The sequence below is a fragment of the Eubalaena glacialis genome, chromosome 14 (assembly GCF_028564815.1).
Source record: "Eubalaena glacialis isolate mEubGla1 chromosome 14, mEubGla1.1.hap2.+ XY, whole genome shotgun sequence".
Classification (NCBI taxonomy): Eukaryota; Metazoa; Chordata; class Mammalia; order Artiodactyla; family Balaenidae; genus Eubalaena; species Eubalaena glacialis.
The window spans coordinates 85,459,084-85,473,636 of record NC_083729.1 but is presented as its reverse complement, the minus strand read 5'-3'; the positions used below and the strand labels follow the sequence as shown (position 1 = coordinate 85,473,636).

General features: G+C 42.3%; 1 protein-coding gene across 1 annotated transcript in view; it reads left to right on the top strand.

Moving 5' to 3' along the window:
* The first annotated feature begins 7,186 nt into the window (after positions 1-7,186).
* The window catches only part of TMEM131 (transmembrane protein 131), a 190,675-nt gene continuing 183,308 nt past the window's right edge, over positions 7,187-14,553 (top strand). The window contains exon 1 of the mRNA XM_061210791.1: positions 7,187-7,912. Within this exon, the coding sequence (XP_061066774.1) occupies positions 7,732-7,912 (181 nt within the window). The 5' untranslated portion in view covers positions 7,187-7,731. The remainder of the gene's footprint in view (positions 7,913-14,553) is intronic.

Here is a 14,553-nt window from a genome sequence, read left to right as displayed (position 1 = left end):
TACAAAAGTGACACACTGGGCATCTTACACGGGCTAGATAGTTCCGTGGAACTTAATTTATTTAATCCTTACAACTAGCTTTCAGTAGTTAATTTTTTGTACCATTTTTAAAAACACAAAACTGGAAACATATTTAGAGAGGCTGCATAATTGCCCAACAATAGCTGCACATGGAGGGGGTGCTTCCAAAGCCATCCTCAACTAAAGGTTTAAGGCCCATTTCTTGTTCTAAAATCCTGTGGATTTTTTGGTGTAAGGCTATTCACAACTAGTAAAACCACATTGTCAAAAAGAGAATAATATTTTCTCCAACAAAAAGAATCGTTCTTTTATTTGCAATCATATTTTCCATCGTGTGACAGAGCACATACTTTATGAAGATCAAGGACTCTGCTATTAATATTCCCTGGCCTGTGTACTATCAAAGGGATTCAAAGCATCAAACCTTTATGATAGAATTCAGATGCTAACCATAATGTAGACTAACTCTGAAACACAAATATTCCCCCTGAGAGCTTGCGCAGACTTTCTTTCCTTTTTTCTTTTTCTTTCTTTCTTTCCTTCTTTCCTTTCTTTCTTTCTTTCTTCCTTCCTTCCTTTCTTTCTTTTTTTTGTAAATTCTTTTCTTTTTTTATTGAAGTATAGTTGATTTATAATGTGTTAGTTTCAGGTGTACAGCAAAGTGATTCAGTTATACATACATATATATCTACTTTTTCAGATTCTTTTCCCTTATAGGTTATTACAAAATATTGAGTATAGTTCCCTGTGCTATTCAGTAGGTCCTTGTTGGTTATTTATTTTATATATAGTAGTGTGTATATGTTAATTCCAAACTCCTAATTTTTTCCTCCCCCCCTTCTCCTTTGGTAACCATAAGTTTGTTTTCTATGTCTGTAAGTCTATTTCTGTCTTGTATATAAGTTCTTTTGTATCATTTTTTTTAGATTCCACATATAAGTGATATCATATGATATTTGTCTTTCTCTGACACAGACTATTTCTTTGCTGACACTTTTCTTTGCAGAATAATTCAAAGACTTGTTAATTCATGGTCATAAAGACATTTTGCCAGCCACGTTGTATGGTTTTACAATACCAGACTTACAACACCAAATTTAACTTGTGGTTAAAATATTGGAAATTAAAGTAATGATGTTTAGAGAAGGTAGAATTCACTTTATGGAAAACACTGCTTAGGTGTGTGTGCATGTGTGTGTGCATGTGTGTGTGTCTGTGTCTGTGTGTGTGTCTGTGTGTGTGTGTTACAGCTATGATATCTGCTCTCGGACCGCCACTACCAGCTCCCTACATAATGGCCAATTCTTGGTTCCCCATTTAGGGAACTCACACTAGACTTGGCAGAGAGAATTGTGTCTCTCCTTCTGCATCTTCATCTCAGCTAATGTTATTATTTTACTGTCATACATTAATGTTTTAATTTTGTTTTTCATCATTTCTGGTCTCCATCTGAGCATCTTAAATATATTGGTCCTCATCTTAACTGAATATTCCTGAAATCTTTACAGTTAGGTTAAATAATAGGGAGAGGTAGGAACACCAAAGTCTGTCAATACATTGTTCAATGTCATTCCCCCCGCCTCCCAGTGGCTTTCCAAGGCTGCTAATTAACACCCGACCATGATATCTTAAGTACAGCTGAATGATTACTGAAGTAGGTTTCTTTAATAATGGTGTTTAGGAAAGTTCAGAAAGTCAGGGCAGCCTAAAATTCCATATGAAAGTTCTTATTGAGTATGAGAGAGGACAATGGTACAGGAGGTGAGAGGAACAGGGAAAATACTGGAGGTACCCTCTGTCCTCAAGAATATTATTTTCCTCCTTTGAATGGAAAGACCACCAAACCACGTGAAACAGCTCAAAAAGTTATAGGATTGACAGTTAGGTACTGGAGTCTGTTGAGACTTTGAAACGGCAGGCTGAAATTTTGGTTTATTTCCAACTAGGCTGTTTGCCATGGAAATTTTTTTTGAGAATGCTAGAAAGACTAATATAGGCTTGTAAAATGTGTCAGTCAGCTTGGAAGGAAAATGTTGAACAAAACCATAGTTAATTCTAGCATTTAATGCAAAATGCTTATTAGTAGAGGTGTAAATGTGGTAGCAGTTACAGTCATCGATGAGGCCTTAGTTCAAGTAAATTTGGAAATTGCAAAGGCATCTAGTTTTCTTGGAATATCTGAGTAAAAAGCTTCCAATAGGATGAAATCCACATAAATAGTGGGCTCAACCCACCATCTCCCAAGCTACTATCCTCATCCTGCAGCATGAACCTGTCTGGGGGTTATCTGCCTTACCCTAGGCTACAGCAATTTACCTAATAATTGAACAGACTTAAACCTGGGGCTTCATGAATTGATTTTTTTTCTTTTTAAGAATAATGCCATGGAAAACCTACCAAGGAATAAGGCACGCAGCAGACAAAATGAGCAGATTACTCTGTAAATAAAAGAAGATTGTCAGTATGCTACATTTCTTCTTATTCCCTTATTGCTGTGGGCTTTATTCATACTCTGAACTAGATGAAAGAGAACTGAAAACAAAGGAAAAACAGTAGAAGAAGTTGCAAAGGCTGGATAAATAAAGATTTTGGTGGAACCCAGAGTTGCCTTCATTTAATTCTCCTCCTCATCTCTCCTTTGGTTCACTCCCTCCTATTACATTTTGTACCTATCTATCTTATCCACTAAGACTTTAAGTTCCCTTGAGGGAAAGAACTATGTCTTACTGATCTTTCTCTTTTGGTATTATTCATTCATGCATCCATACATCAGTCATTCCATAAGTGTTACTGAGAGCCTAATATATTCCAGAAGCTTGGGATACATCATGAACAAAACAGATGGAGGTGAAAGACAGATCAAGACAACACATAATGAATAAGTAAATTAAACAGTATTATAGAAAGTGATAAATTTTATGGAAAAAGAAAAAATGAGCACAGGGTGAGGAGGATTGGGACTTGGGGTTGGATATATTATTATTATTATTATTATTTTTTAATATGGTCCTGGATCTTGGCCTTTTTTTTTTTTAATTATTAGCACCTTTAATTATTATTTATTTATTTATTTATTTATTGGGCTGTGTTGGGTCTTTGTTTCTGTGCGAGGGCTTCCCCTAGCTGCGGCAAGCGGGGGCCACTCTTCATCGCGGTGCGCGGGCCTCTCACTATCGTGGCCTCTCTTGTTATGGAGCACAGGCTCCAGACGCGCAGGCTCAGCAGTTGTGGCTCACGGGCCTAGCTGCTCCGCGGCATGTGGGATCTTCCCAGACCAGGGCTCGAACCCGTGTCCCATGCATTAGCAGGCAGTTTCTCAACCACTGCGCCACCAGGGAAGCCCTGGATATATTATTAAACTGCAGTATTAACAATGGTGATCAGAGTATGCTTCACTAAGAAGGTGATGACAGAGCTAAGACTGAAAGGAGGTGAGACAGTGAGCCAAGCAGGGAACTGGGGGAGGAGAAAGCACTTCAGACAGAGGGAAGAGCTGGGACATAGGCCCTGGAGAAGCAGCATCCCTGGTATGTTTGAGGAACACAATGGAGGCGAGTTCAGCTGAAATTAACTGACCCCAGGGGAGTGTAGTAGAAATGGAAGTCAAAGTTCATGGGGGGCCAGATTGTGTAGAGCCACGTGGGCCAGCAGAAGAGCTTTGGTTTTTACCCTGAGATGGGAGCCACTGCAGGAGGGACGTGAGGTATCTTATGTTTTAAATGGTCATTCTGCTGCTGTGTGGACAAAAGACTATAAACATGCAAATTTATGTCAAAAAAGAAAGCAAATACCAACAGAACTTAAAAAAATAAAATCAAAGCTGAGTTTATATACTTGTCAGGCAAGGAAACACATCAGTGAAAAAGTTTACTAATTCATGAATTGGGAAAAGTCAGGGTTTTTTAAGTGCTAGAAAGAGGAAAGGGGGGTTCATGGGGGTGATGCTAATCTAAGATTGAAAACCAGCACCCTCATAGGAAAGAACAGTGCTGGATCAAACAGGGAACTTTGTTCACTGGGCAGAAACAAGTCTTCAGTTAGGTCTAATAAGGGTCTGGCCTAGGGGTCACTCAAAGTTCACAGTCCTTTATCAGCTTCAGTTGGTTTGAACCAGTTGCGGTATAACATAGCATCCCATTTTGATATCTCCTAGGCAAGGGCTGTAAGTGGAAAATTTTCCTTTTACAGTTGGGCCCAGAGAAACCTGTTAGGAAGTTCTTGCAGAAATCCAGGCAGAAGATGATGGGGCTCATCCCAGAATATACCATGGAGGTGATGAGAAGCAGCAACTGATAGCTGGAGTTGCCCTGGAGACAGGAAAAGCTGTGGGTGGAAACGGTTTGGGGAGCAGATTAGGAGTTCATGTGAGTTTAAAATGTCAAATAGATGCAGCAACAGGGACAGTGAGGTCTGGCTGGTGACATAAAGTTGGGACTTGAAAAAGAGTATAGATGGTGTCAAATACCAGGAGCCCATGTGCAGTCAGCCAGTGAGCCAGTGAGATGGAGCCCTGGGGACTCCAACAGTATTTTCCCCTCCAGGTCCCAAATTTTAATTCATATATATTTTTATTGCAATGAAAGTATTCTTGTAAGCCTCCTCAGATATTTTGTGGAATGAAGTGGGAGTATAAATCAATGATCATTGCAACTTTCACTGTGCCTCATATGGTGTTTTAATTTCCCCCAATTTATTAGATATCATTATACAGATAAGGAAACTGAGGCCAGAATAGTTGAGTAGTTTGCCTAGCATCATGTAGCTAATAAAGGCTGGGCTGGGATTTAAGCCCAAGTTCACCTGAGTCCCTTTTAACTCTGCTTCCGATAGTTTACTAATCTGGGTAGAGAACAAAGTTGACTAGAAGGTGAGGAGTCCTAACTGTTTGTAGTTCTGGCATGTTCCAACTTAGTGCAATAGTCTTTAAACTTGAGCATGTATCAGAATCACCCAATGGCTTGTTAAAAGACAGACTGCAGGACCTCAACCCAGAGTTTCTGATTCCACATGGCCGGGATGTGGTCTGCTAATGTGCATGTCTGATAAGTTCCCAGGTGATGCTGACGCTGCTGGTCTGGGGACGACACTGTGAGAAGCACAGGTTTAGCCGCTTTTCGCTGATTCTGCCGGTGAAATAGCCTGCCAAATGCCCAGGTCTCTCTAATTCCCCAAAGGGGATTAGAGGGGTGTCTGCTGCTAATTGGAACTTCAGAAGGGTCCTTGGTGATAATTCCTTCGCTTTTTTTTTTTTTCTTTTTTTTGGCCGCACCGTGCAGCTCGCGAAATCTTAATTCCCTGACCAGGGGTCGAACCCGGGCCCTGGCAGTGGAAGCTCGGAGTCTTAACCACTGGACTGCCAGGGAATTCCCAGTTCCTTCAGTTTTAACGTAGTTCTCTCCTTCCCAAGGCACACGGCTGTTTGGGGAGAGGGGATGATGGGGTGATGGCGGTTCAACTCCAGGTGCTCTCCAACGCAGTTTACCAAGCTGTCCAGTAAGTTCTTCTTTTATTATTATTCTCCCAGCAGTCTCGTTGCCCTTTCCTGGGAACAAACTTCCATCATCACCCTTGTGACTTCCAACATCCATCAGGCACAGGGTGGGTACAGGTATGGTGGGCCCTAAATGCTTACACAGCTATTGGGGATGGGGGTCTTAAAGAACAAGAATACAAGCTTATAAACACACAGTTAGATGCAGGGCCTTGGAAGAAACTTGTGCAAGAGAGGGGCCCTAAAGCTTAAGCTTCATTAGCTTCATGGGAAATCAGCCTCTGATCAAACAGGTCTGTATATGTCTAAGCTCCAATTATAGCCATATGCTTAGTTCACATGGGGCTCTTGAGCCTCAGGCTAATCAGAGGATGTGGTCGATTCCTGTGTAAGAGAACCTGAGCGTTTCATGGTTGAAGAGGCTTGTCTGCCCTGAACCTGGTAGTCGGTGAAGGGCTGCTGAGTCCTTGTGCCGCACATTGAAGGTAAGTTTTGACCCAGCTAAGGCACTCAGTTACTTATCCTTGGGCTTGATTTCTTAGGTGAGTTAAAAGCCTTCCAGATACAAACATGGAAAAGCCAACTTAGAGATAATACTAATTATTCCTATTTAATTATATCGAGAACAAAATTCGATTAAATTCTGACTCTAATATTCAGAAAAGTAAAAGTGCTTTTCAAAAATCAGGGTAAGGCTATTAAAATATAAAGTGCTTGCTTGACAAAGAAGACTACTGCATAGGGTAGCACTTTGAGTTTCTTTTGTAAGTCTTCCTGAAATTTTATTTTCCCATGTAGTTTGTTCCAAGACCTATTAGGGGTGGACTTGGCCTTCATACGAGGATTCACTCAACAAATCCTCCTAAGCGTAAGCAAACGGCTCTGTAGTTACGGGAAGTTACTAAGATAGTTACTAAATTAGGAATTAGGGGAAGTTACTAATTGATTAAAGAGGGAGTTTGTAGCGAACAGCCACGCCCACGAAGAACCTTGACCTAAGATGAAAAGGGCATCTAAGAGGCATGAGGTGGCTTCCTGAAGGAGACTAAAAGAGACCGCATTTGTGTTGAGCCTTGAAGGAAATATGTGAATAAAATGTCTTAAGAATTATTCCAAGACGGAGAAAGCCAGCATGAACATTGGACGCTGTTCTGAAGAACAGTCTGCCCTCTGCCTCCAGGGACACTGCTGCTTTACACACACACACACACACACACACACACCCAAAGGGCTTTCCCGCAGCAAAGTGGGCACAATCCAAGGGCAGGAGGATTCCATTAAGCGTTCCTGGGTTTTGTGTCTTGAAGGCTACAAAGATGAATAGAGCAGGTCCGCGTCCCCAAGGCAGCGCCACCAGGAACTCAATCAGGCCGTGGGTATTCTCGAAGCGGCTGAGAGGCGGAGGTGCGGCCAGGAGGAGTCACTGGAATGGATTTTCCGCGCTGGGCCTCGAGGTCTGGATGCGCACTCAGTCCTCTAGAAGGCTCTCGCATTGCAGTACCCGGGATGCAGGGGCTCGTCCCCTGCTCACAGCAGCGTCCCAGCCTGCCCCAGCGCCCCGCAGCCCCTCCCCGGCCCCTCCCCGGCCCCGCCCCCGTACCAGGGCGGCTGCGCGGCCAGGCCTCCCGGTCCTCACGTGATCGCCGTCCCTGCCTCCGCGAAGCCTGAGCCACCATCATAAGTCCTGGCGGCTGGGCCCTGGCCTGCCTCCCTCCTCCTCCTCCCCGGCGGGCCAGCGTTGACGGGTTGGGGGTGCGCTGCCCTCGTCCCGCCTGGCCACTGAAGCCGTGGGCCTCCGAGGGCGGGACGAGGAGTTCCGACCCACGGACCCCGGGGCGGGCAGACAGACGGGCGGGCCGCCCAGGTGACGACACGGCGGGGGCGGTGCCCAGGGCTGCGCCCCGCCCCTCGCAGGCCAGCGCCCAGAGCTCGCGGCCCGTGCCCGTTTCCAGTATGGCCGCCTGCTGTGCTTGACCCGCGGCCTCTCCGCTTCGACTCTCCGTAAGCGATGCCGAGGCCGAGGCCGTGAGTGACACTCTCGCTCACACGCACGCACGGACCCAGACCCACGCCCGGAGCCCGAGCCCTGGGCCCGGAACCGCTCTCGCCCCCGGCGCCGCGGCCAGAGCCCGGACCACGGCTCCCGCGCCGCCGCCGCCGCCGACTAGCCGAGAAGGACCGCGCCGGATCTCGAGCGCGGCGGCCCGCGGCCGGCAGGGATGGGGAAGCGGGCCGGAGGAGGAGCAGCAGGAGCCGCCGCCGCCTCCACGTCCCCCGGGGCCGGTCTGGAGCCCGCGGCCAGCCGCGGCGGGGTCCCGCGGAGCGCGGCCGCCGGCTTCCTGGGAGCGCTGCACCTGGTGATGACCCTCGTCGTGGCCGCGGCGCGGGCCGAGAAGGAAGGTGGGTGTCAGCCGGCCGGCATCTCCCGGGCCCGGCCCCGCGGCTGTCACCGCGCCCTCGCGGAGACCGCTGCCGAGCTGCGACCGGGGAGGAAGGGCCGCGGCTCTGGGCTCGGAGGGCGGCTGAGCGCGGGGTCGGTCCGGCGCGAAGTTGCTCGGTCGAGTCCCGTCCCGAGTCGGGAACTTGCGGTTCGGATGCCAACTCGCGGCGTTGGCCGCACGGAGTTGCTCTTGTTCTCCGTGATTCCTTCCCCTCGTTTTCCTTCTTGTCTCCTGTCACTGCCATTTCAAAACTTCCTGAGTTCTCATATATTATTGCCACTTGGCTCACTAGGTAGGAGGGGCATATTTTTAGACTTGATTGCTGTTAATAGGCAAATTTGAGGACACTTTTTTTTTGGTTGCGGTTTTAATAGCGGCGTGCGAACAGAGCTCACTTTAAAATGTAAAAATAGCGAGACTGGTGGAGAGGCTTCAAGACAGCTTACCGAATTTTACTTTGCATTTGTTCAAACATTTTGGGGGGAGGAATCTTGTTTTTTCAGCTTCCCTTTTCAGTATCGCTTTGCAGTATTGATGATTGTTTAGCTAACAATTCTGTCTCTCTGTAGTACAATTCTGCTTAGCTCTCTATTAAGCTATTGAAAGTCTGTTTATACTTTTAACCTGTTTTAAGATACCTAATTGGGTGTCATTGTCTTTAATGTGAAAGACTTTAAAAACCAATGTCAAGTTTCTAGTTTGCAAACCTTTATCTATAATTTACAGTTAAGGGCTGACCCCTATTTTTAAAACTCTCGTTAGTATTGTATGACTGTAACACCGGTACTTTTACAGGGTTAAAAATCATTTTGTAACCTAGAAGACCAGATCTGTAATTTTGTCATTACTGCGTGTTTCTGAGCCTGGGGAAATGAGTGACCACAGAGCCTTCATGAAGAAATCACTAAAAGTGAATGGTTTCTAAAAAGCTAAGCAAAACTTGTTAGTTTAGCTTCTGTTTCACACTAAACTGCCACTGAAAGAAAATAATTTCTTGCCACAATGACTTTAGGATTGATGTTCTTTCTACTTTACGACTAAAGTCACTTGCTTTTTATTGTTACTGAGGGCAACAGCAAAGCAAACCAAATTAATGTTAAAGTGCAATGTGTTTCAGTTTACTGTTTATTTTTTGGCTCAAAACAGTACATTCTCTCACTTAACTCTAAGCAACCTTAGTCTGGGTTAACATAGGTGGAAGTTATTCAGAGAATTGCCATCTGTAGAAAGGATTAATTGACAGAGGCAAGATTATTTCCTGAATAAAATATTGCTGCTTTAGGACTAGTCAGGCCTGGGGTTGTCATAGTTCATCTTTGGTTACAGATCTGCAGTTGGTTCTTGTGTGGCCATGGTGCCCAGCACAGCCTGGCATGTAGTTGGTGTCCAATAAGTCTGAAATAGTACAGTAAGTTAATGTCTCCTTGAGTTTAAAGTAGTACTTGGCAGGTATTGTGTCCTGCTTTTTCTCTGCCTTTGCTTACCTTGCACAGTGCCAGGCACACAGTAGGCATTTAACATTTGTTTGAGTGAGTGATTATATTCATGGGTCATTAGCACAGGGAAATAAAATGATTGAGTCTAGTAAAACATTAAGTTTGTATTGTCATCCTGCTGCTTTTTTTCCAACAGCCATTTTATGTGCTAATTCTCGGTGTATAGTTAAGTAAACAGATCCCTTGTTTGAGAAATGGCAGCCTAGGTTATATTTGCTAATTTCCCTTTTGTATGGTTTATAAGTTTTAGTACACCTCTTCTAATACCCATAAATGTAAGGGTTAGGGGAGGAGAATACCTGCCAGGGTGTACAAGGATGAAAAGATGTGGTCGAATCAGCCAGAGGTCCTGGCAGAATCAGACACCTTTTGTGGCCCATGTTTTGTCTGGATGAACAATTTGGATGGAGAAATTAGCTATTCAAGGTATTGATGGTAATTATACTAATATAGAACACAGGACTCTGCCCATCATAAATGGATCTGGCTCTAATCAAATATTCCATGAAGGTAGCTCCAAAAATGGCTAGTGCTTTCAGCCTCCTTGCTGATCAGATTCTAGTAGTTTTTGTTTGAGTAGAAGTGAGATTGATTTTCTTACATGAATGTGATACTGCAAATTTGGCACCATTCACCCCCAAAGGATGCTGTTGGGTTTTTTTCCAGAAAATCTGGGCAGATTTCTGAAGGTAGCTGAGTTCACTTTGTCCATTTACATCCTGAGGACTTCTTGTGTTTATTTTGGCAGTATAAACCATCATAATTTTTCAAAGTTAAGACTTACCTGCAATTTTAATGATGTTTCTCTGGGCATTTTGTGTTTTAGTATATTTCTATTGCAGCAGAATCTCACTAGAAAATCTTCAAAACAAAATAAAACTCATTGTCTTTGGAAGGAAAGCAGCAGAAATAGCTAATGCAGTTTTTCATGTTTGGACTAGATGTTGTTAATTTTAAGTCAGAAGCGTGAGCCATTCTTTGTCTTAACATCCTGTATGTCTTAACACTCCTATATCTTAACATCTGTCTTCACTGATCTATGGGGGTGTGTTTCACTAGCCCAGAGAAAAGGGACCTTTGAAGATGTTTTGACTCTGCTCTACAGTTTGTAAGGACCTCTGAAAGAGTTGCCAGAGGTAGAAGTTACTGTAATTACTACAACTAACTTACTTATTCTGGACTGGTGTCAAGATTTTTCTTGAAGCGAAGATCTAGATATTAAGAAGAGTTAAAATAGGGGTGTGTGTGTGTAGTGAAAATATGTGTGTACATCTTAAACGTATAACTCTTAGTGGTATTTTTATTTGTAAATCAGTCCATTCATTATTACAAGCAAATAAGAGCTTTTAAAAAAAAGCATCATATATCATGTATAATATAGTTTCATTGTGAAATGTGTTTTTGGAGGGCATGGTTGTCTTTTAATTTATTATAAATGAAGAGCTACATTTTATGTATCTAGTAAATATAAAGTTGGATAAATTCTCAGGAATGTGATTGTTTTAGTCTGTGACAATTTATATTTGTGTCACGTGTTTTATCATTAATTGGCGATTTATGGCAGGGCGAGGTTTGACAGTCTTTCTTAGGACTTTTAAATTTGTCTACCAGATACTTTAGTTTCGTGCACATATTAAAGCTGTATTTGTGACAGAAGTGCAGAAGGAGGGTACAAAAGTGTTCTCTCTCCAAAGCATATGAACAGAGTGCTTAGGAATAAAGGCCAGAAGAAAAGAGATAAAAACCTAATTTGATTAGGTTTTTTGTCTTAGGATGGTAGAATTGATCAGGAGTGGTATTTACTTTCTTCTAATCAAATTATTACTTCCTAATGTAAAAATGTTTTTTAAGAGTGATTTTCTTAAGAGTGAAATGTTTTAATCCTTGAATGGGGTAGAGTGATTACTTTTTAATTTAGGGCCTAGTAAGTATTCATTCATAGTGCTTCACTAAAGAACTTTCGTTGCTTGCTTTTACGAAAAGCTGTTTGCTACTGCCTGGATCATTGGAATCCTCTAGTTGGAAAAAGTGTGTTCTCTCTTCCTCTTGCTAAGGACAGTTTTGCTCCTCTTTGTAATCCCTGCAGCCATCCCCATAGACACCTGCCAAAAAAATCAGCTTTTGGGAGTAGGTGTGAAATCATCTAATTTGTTATCATCCAGAGTAGTAATAAGCAAAACTACTCTTGGGGGGAAAATGAAATCATTGTTGGTGCTTGATCTTTCAGAAATTCTCCTTCATCTGCATGTAGCTTGAGCTTTGTGATTGGCCTTGTCAGACTGAGAGGCCTTTTTTCTCTGGCTGAATTTTTCCTTATCTGCTGTAAGCAGCATCAGGCACTGTTGATAGCTGCTTCTTGGAACCTTTCTTCCTTCGTTTCTGTGACTTTGTACTTCTTGGTTATCATCCTGCCCTGTTGTCCCCGTTGGCTGTCTTCCTTCTCATGCACATCTGGCCACCACCACACGCTGCACATGTCCAGAGCAGAATTCTCTGGCGCTACCTCTGGTTTCCCAGTTTTTATTAATGCCATGATTATTCTCTCTGCCACGTTGGTCTCGATTTTGACCGTTTACCGAGTGGCATCAATGTCTGTTAACTTTCTTGGGCAGCTCTCCCACCGCCTCCGGCCTCCTGCCTGGGGCACTGCCCTAGGCCCTCACTTCCCAACTCTCTCCACTTCTCTAAAGTCCTGCAGTCCCCTCTCTGAATTTGCATTGTCTTTGTTACTCAGCTGTCATTCATTTTGACACTTAATCATATACTGCCTTGTTTAGCTCCTTAAATTGTTTTCTGGGTGTCATTCTTCACCCAGACTGGAATTTCTATGGGGCAGAACCTCTATCAACATCTGCAGTATGTACTGATACATAACAGGCATTCAGTTTTTTGTTTTTTTTTAACATCTTTATTGGAGTATAATTGCTTTACAATGGTGTGTTAGTTTCTGCTTTATAACAAAGTGAATCAGTTATACATATACATATGTTCCCATATCTCTTCCCTCAGGCATTCAGTTTTAAACAGAGCATTGCCTAGAATGACCTTATCCTCCCCTTCTCATATCTGAAACCTGGATTGAGAGTCCAGAGTACAGGTAAAACTCTGAACTTGGATGCAGGTATTAGCAATTCTGCTACAGTAAAACATAGGGTGACACTACTTTTTTCTTCCCTACATGTTGCTTTCTCTTGTAACTAAAATGAGTAACATATACTTATCTAAACCATCACTTTTGTTACTTTTAGATTTTAATATTTCAAGTCCTCATAAAACCCCAATTTATAGATCATGAAGCAAGCACAGAGAAATTAAGTTATATTCCCAAGGTAACAGGGCTGGTAGGTAGTTGAGCTAGGATTCCCTTGCAAGCCGTCTCTCCCTAGAGTCAAGCTGTTTAATCCTGAATGAGTACTTAAGGTAGTAGATTCTGTTGTGTACCAGCTGGATAAAGAACAGTCCTGCCAGTTCATGCAAAACTAATGTGTTAAGTGTTCAAGTGAGGTGAATTTTTTTTTTTTAAACAACCGTAAACATCTATATCACTTTCTGTTAACTTCTTAACCATTAAAATGATCACAGGCCATCTGGATCCTGTACGTTCTTAAAAGGAAACCAAGGAAACTCATGAATGGATGATCCATGGAATTTGGTATTTGGTGTTTGGTGTTTGGTATTTGGATCCAGGTATTTGGTATTAGAAGCCACTAACTCGACTCTTAGCTCTTGATGATTTAGGTACCTGGTATATTGCTTAGGTTAAAATTACACTGCATTCTGTGAATTCATGTACTTCGTAGTTCTAGATTGGTGTGACAAGTTAGTCTAGACATTTGGAATAGTCTCAGAAACTGGGCCTGTATTCAGAGGAAATGGAGATATCCAAAGGCTTGTAGTGGCATCAGCTTTTGACAGTGGTGAAATCTCTTTCAGACTTGTGTGAGAAGTCTAGGAGCTCCAGATGTTCATTTCTGGTGCTTTGTTCATTCTTATGAAGGTGTTTTTGGATTAGGTGGTCATTATCATCCGTAGTAGATCAGTTTTTCTTTCATTCCTTTGTGATTGCTTTAGAAAGATTTTTAGAAAACTGTAACTCTTGATTCATTTTGTTGAATATAGCACTTAGGGCAAAGGTCTGAAAAATGTCTAAGGTCTAAGAAGATCCTTGACATGGTCTGTCATGATAGAGCGTCAGACCCATTTTATTTATTTATTTATTTCTATATATAATTGCGGTAAAAAACAAAACACATAAAATTTACCATCTTAACCTTTTTTTTTGGCTGCGTGGCATGTGGGGTCCTAGTTCCCCAACCAGGGATCGAACCCATGCCCCCTGCATTGGGAGCGTGGAGTCTTAACCACTGGACAGCCAGGAAGTCCCTGCATCTTAACCATTTTTAAGTGTATAGTTCAGTAATGTCAAGTATATTCACATTGTTGGGCAATGGGTCTCAAGAACTTCTTCATCTTGCAAAACTGATACTCTCCACCCATTAAACAGCAACTCCCCATTTTTCTCTTCCACCCAGCCTCTGGAAGCCACTATTCTACTTTCTGTTTTTTGTGAATTTGATTCCTTTAGATACGTTATATCAGTGGAATCATGCAGGATTTAACTTTTTGTGACTGGCTTAGTTCACTTAGCATATCGTCCTCAAGGTTCATCATGTCGTAGCATGTGATGGAACATCTTTCCTTTTTAAGGCTGAATAATCTGTTGTGTATATATATGTCATATATATATAATTATATATATGATATATATATTTATAAAATATATATAATATATATTTATATAATGATATGTATTTATAAAATGATATATATAGTTATATAATGATACATATATACACACATATATCATTTTCCCATTTTGTTTATCCATTTATCCACCAATGGACATTTGGGTTGCTTCCACTTCTTGGCTATTGAGGATAATACTGCTGTGAACATGGGTGGGCAAATGTCTCTTTGAGATCTTGCTTTTAATTCTTTTAGGTATATACCCAGAAGTGGGATTGCTAGATCATATAGTAGTTCTATTTTTAATTTGTTGAGCAACTGCCATACTGTTTTCCATTGCAGCTGCACCATTTTACAG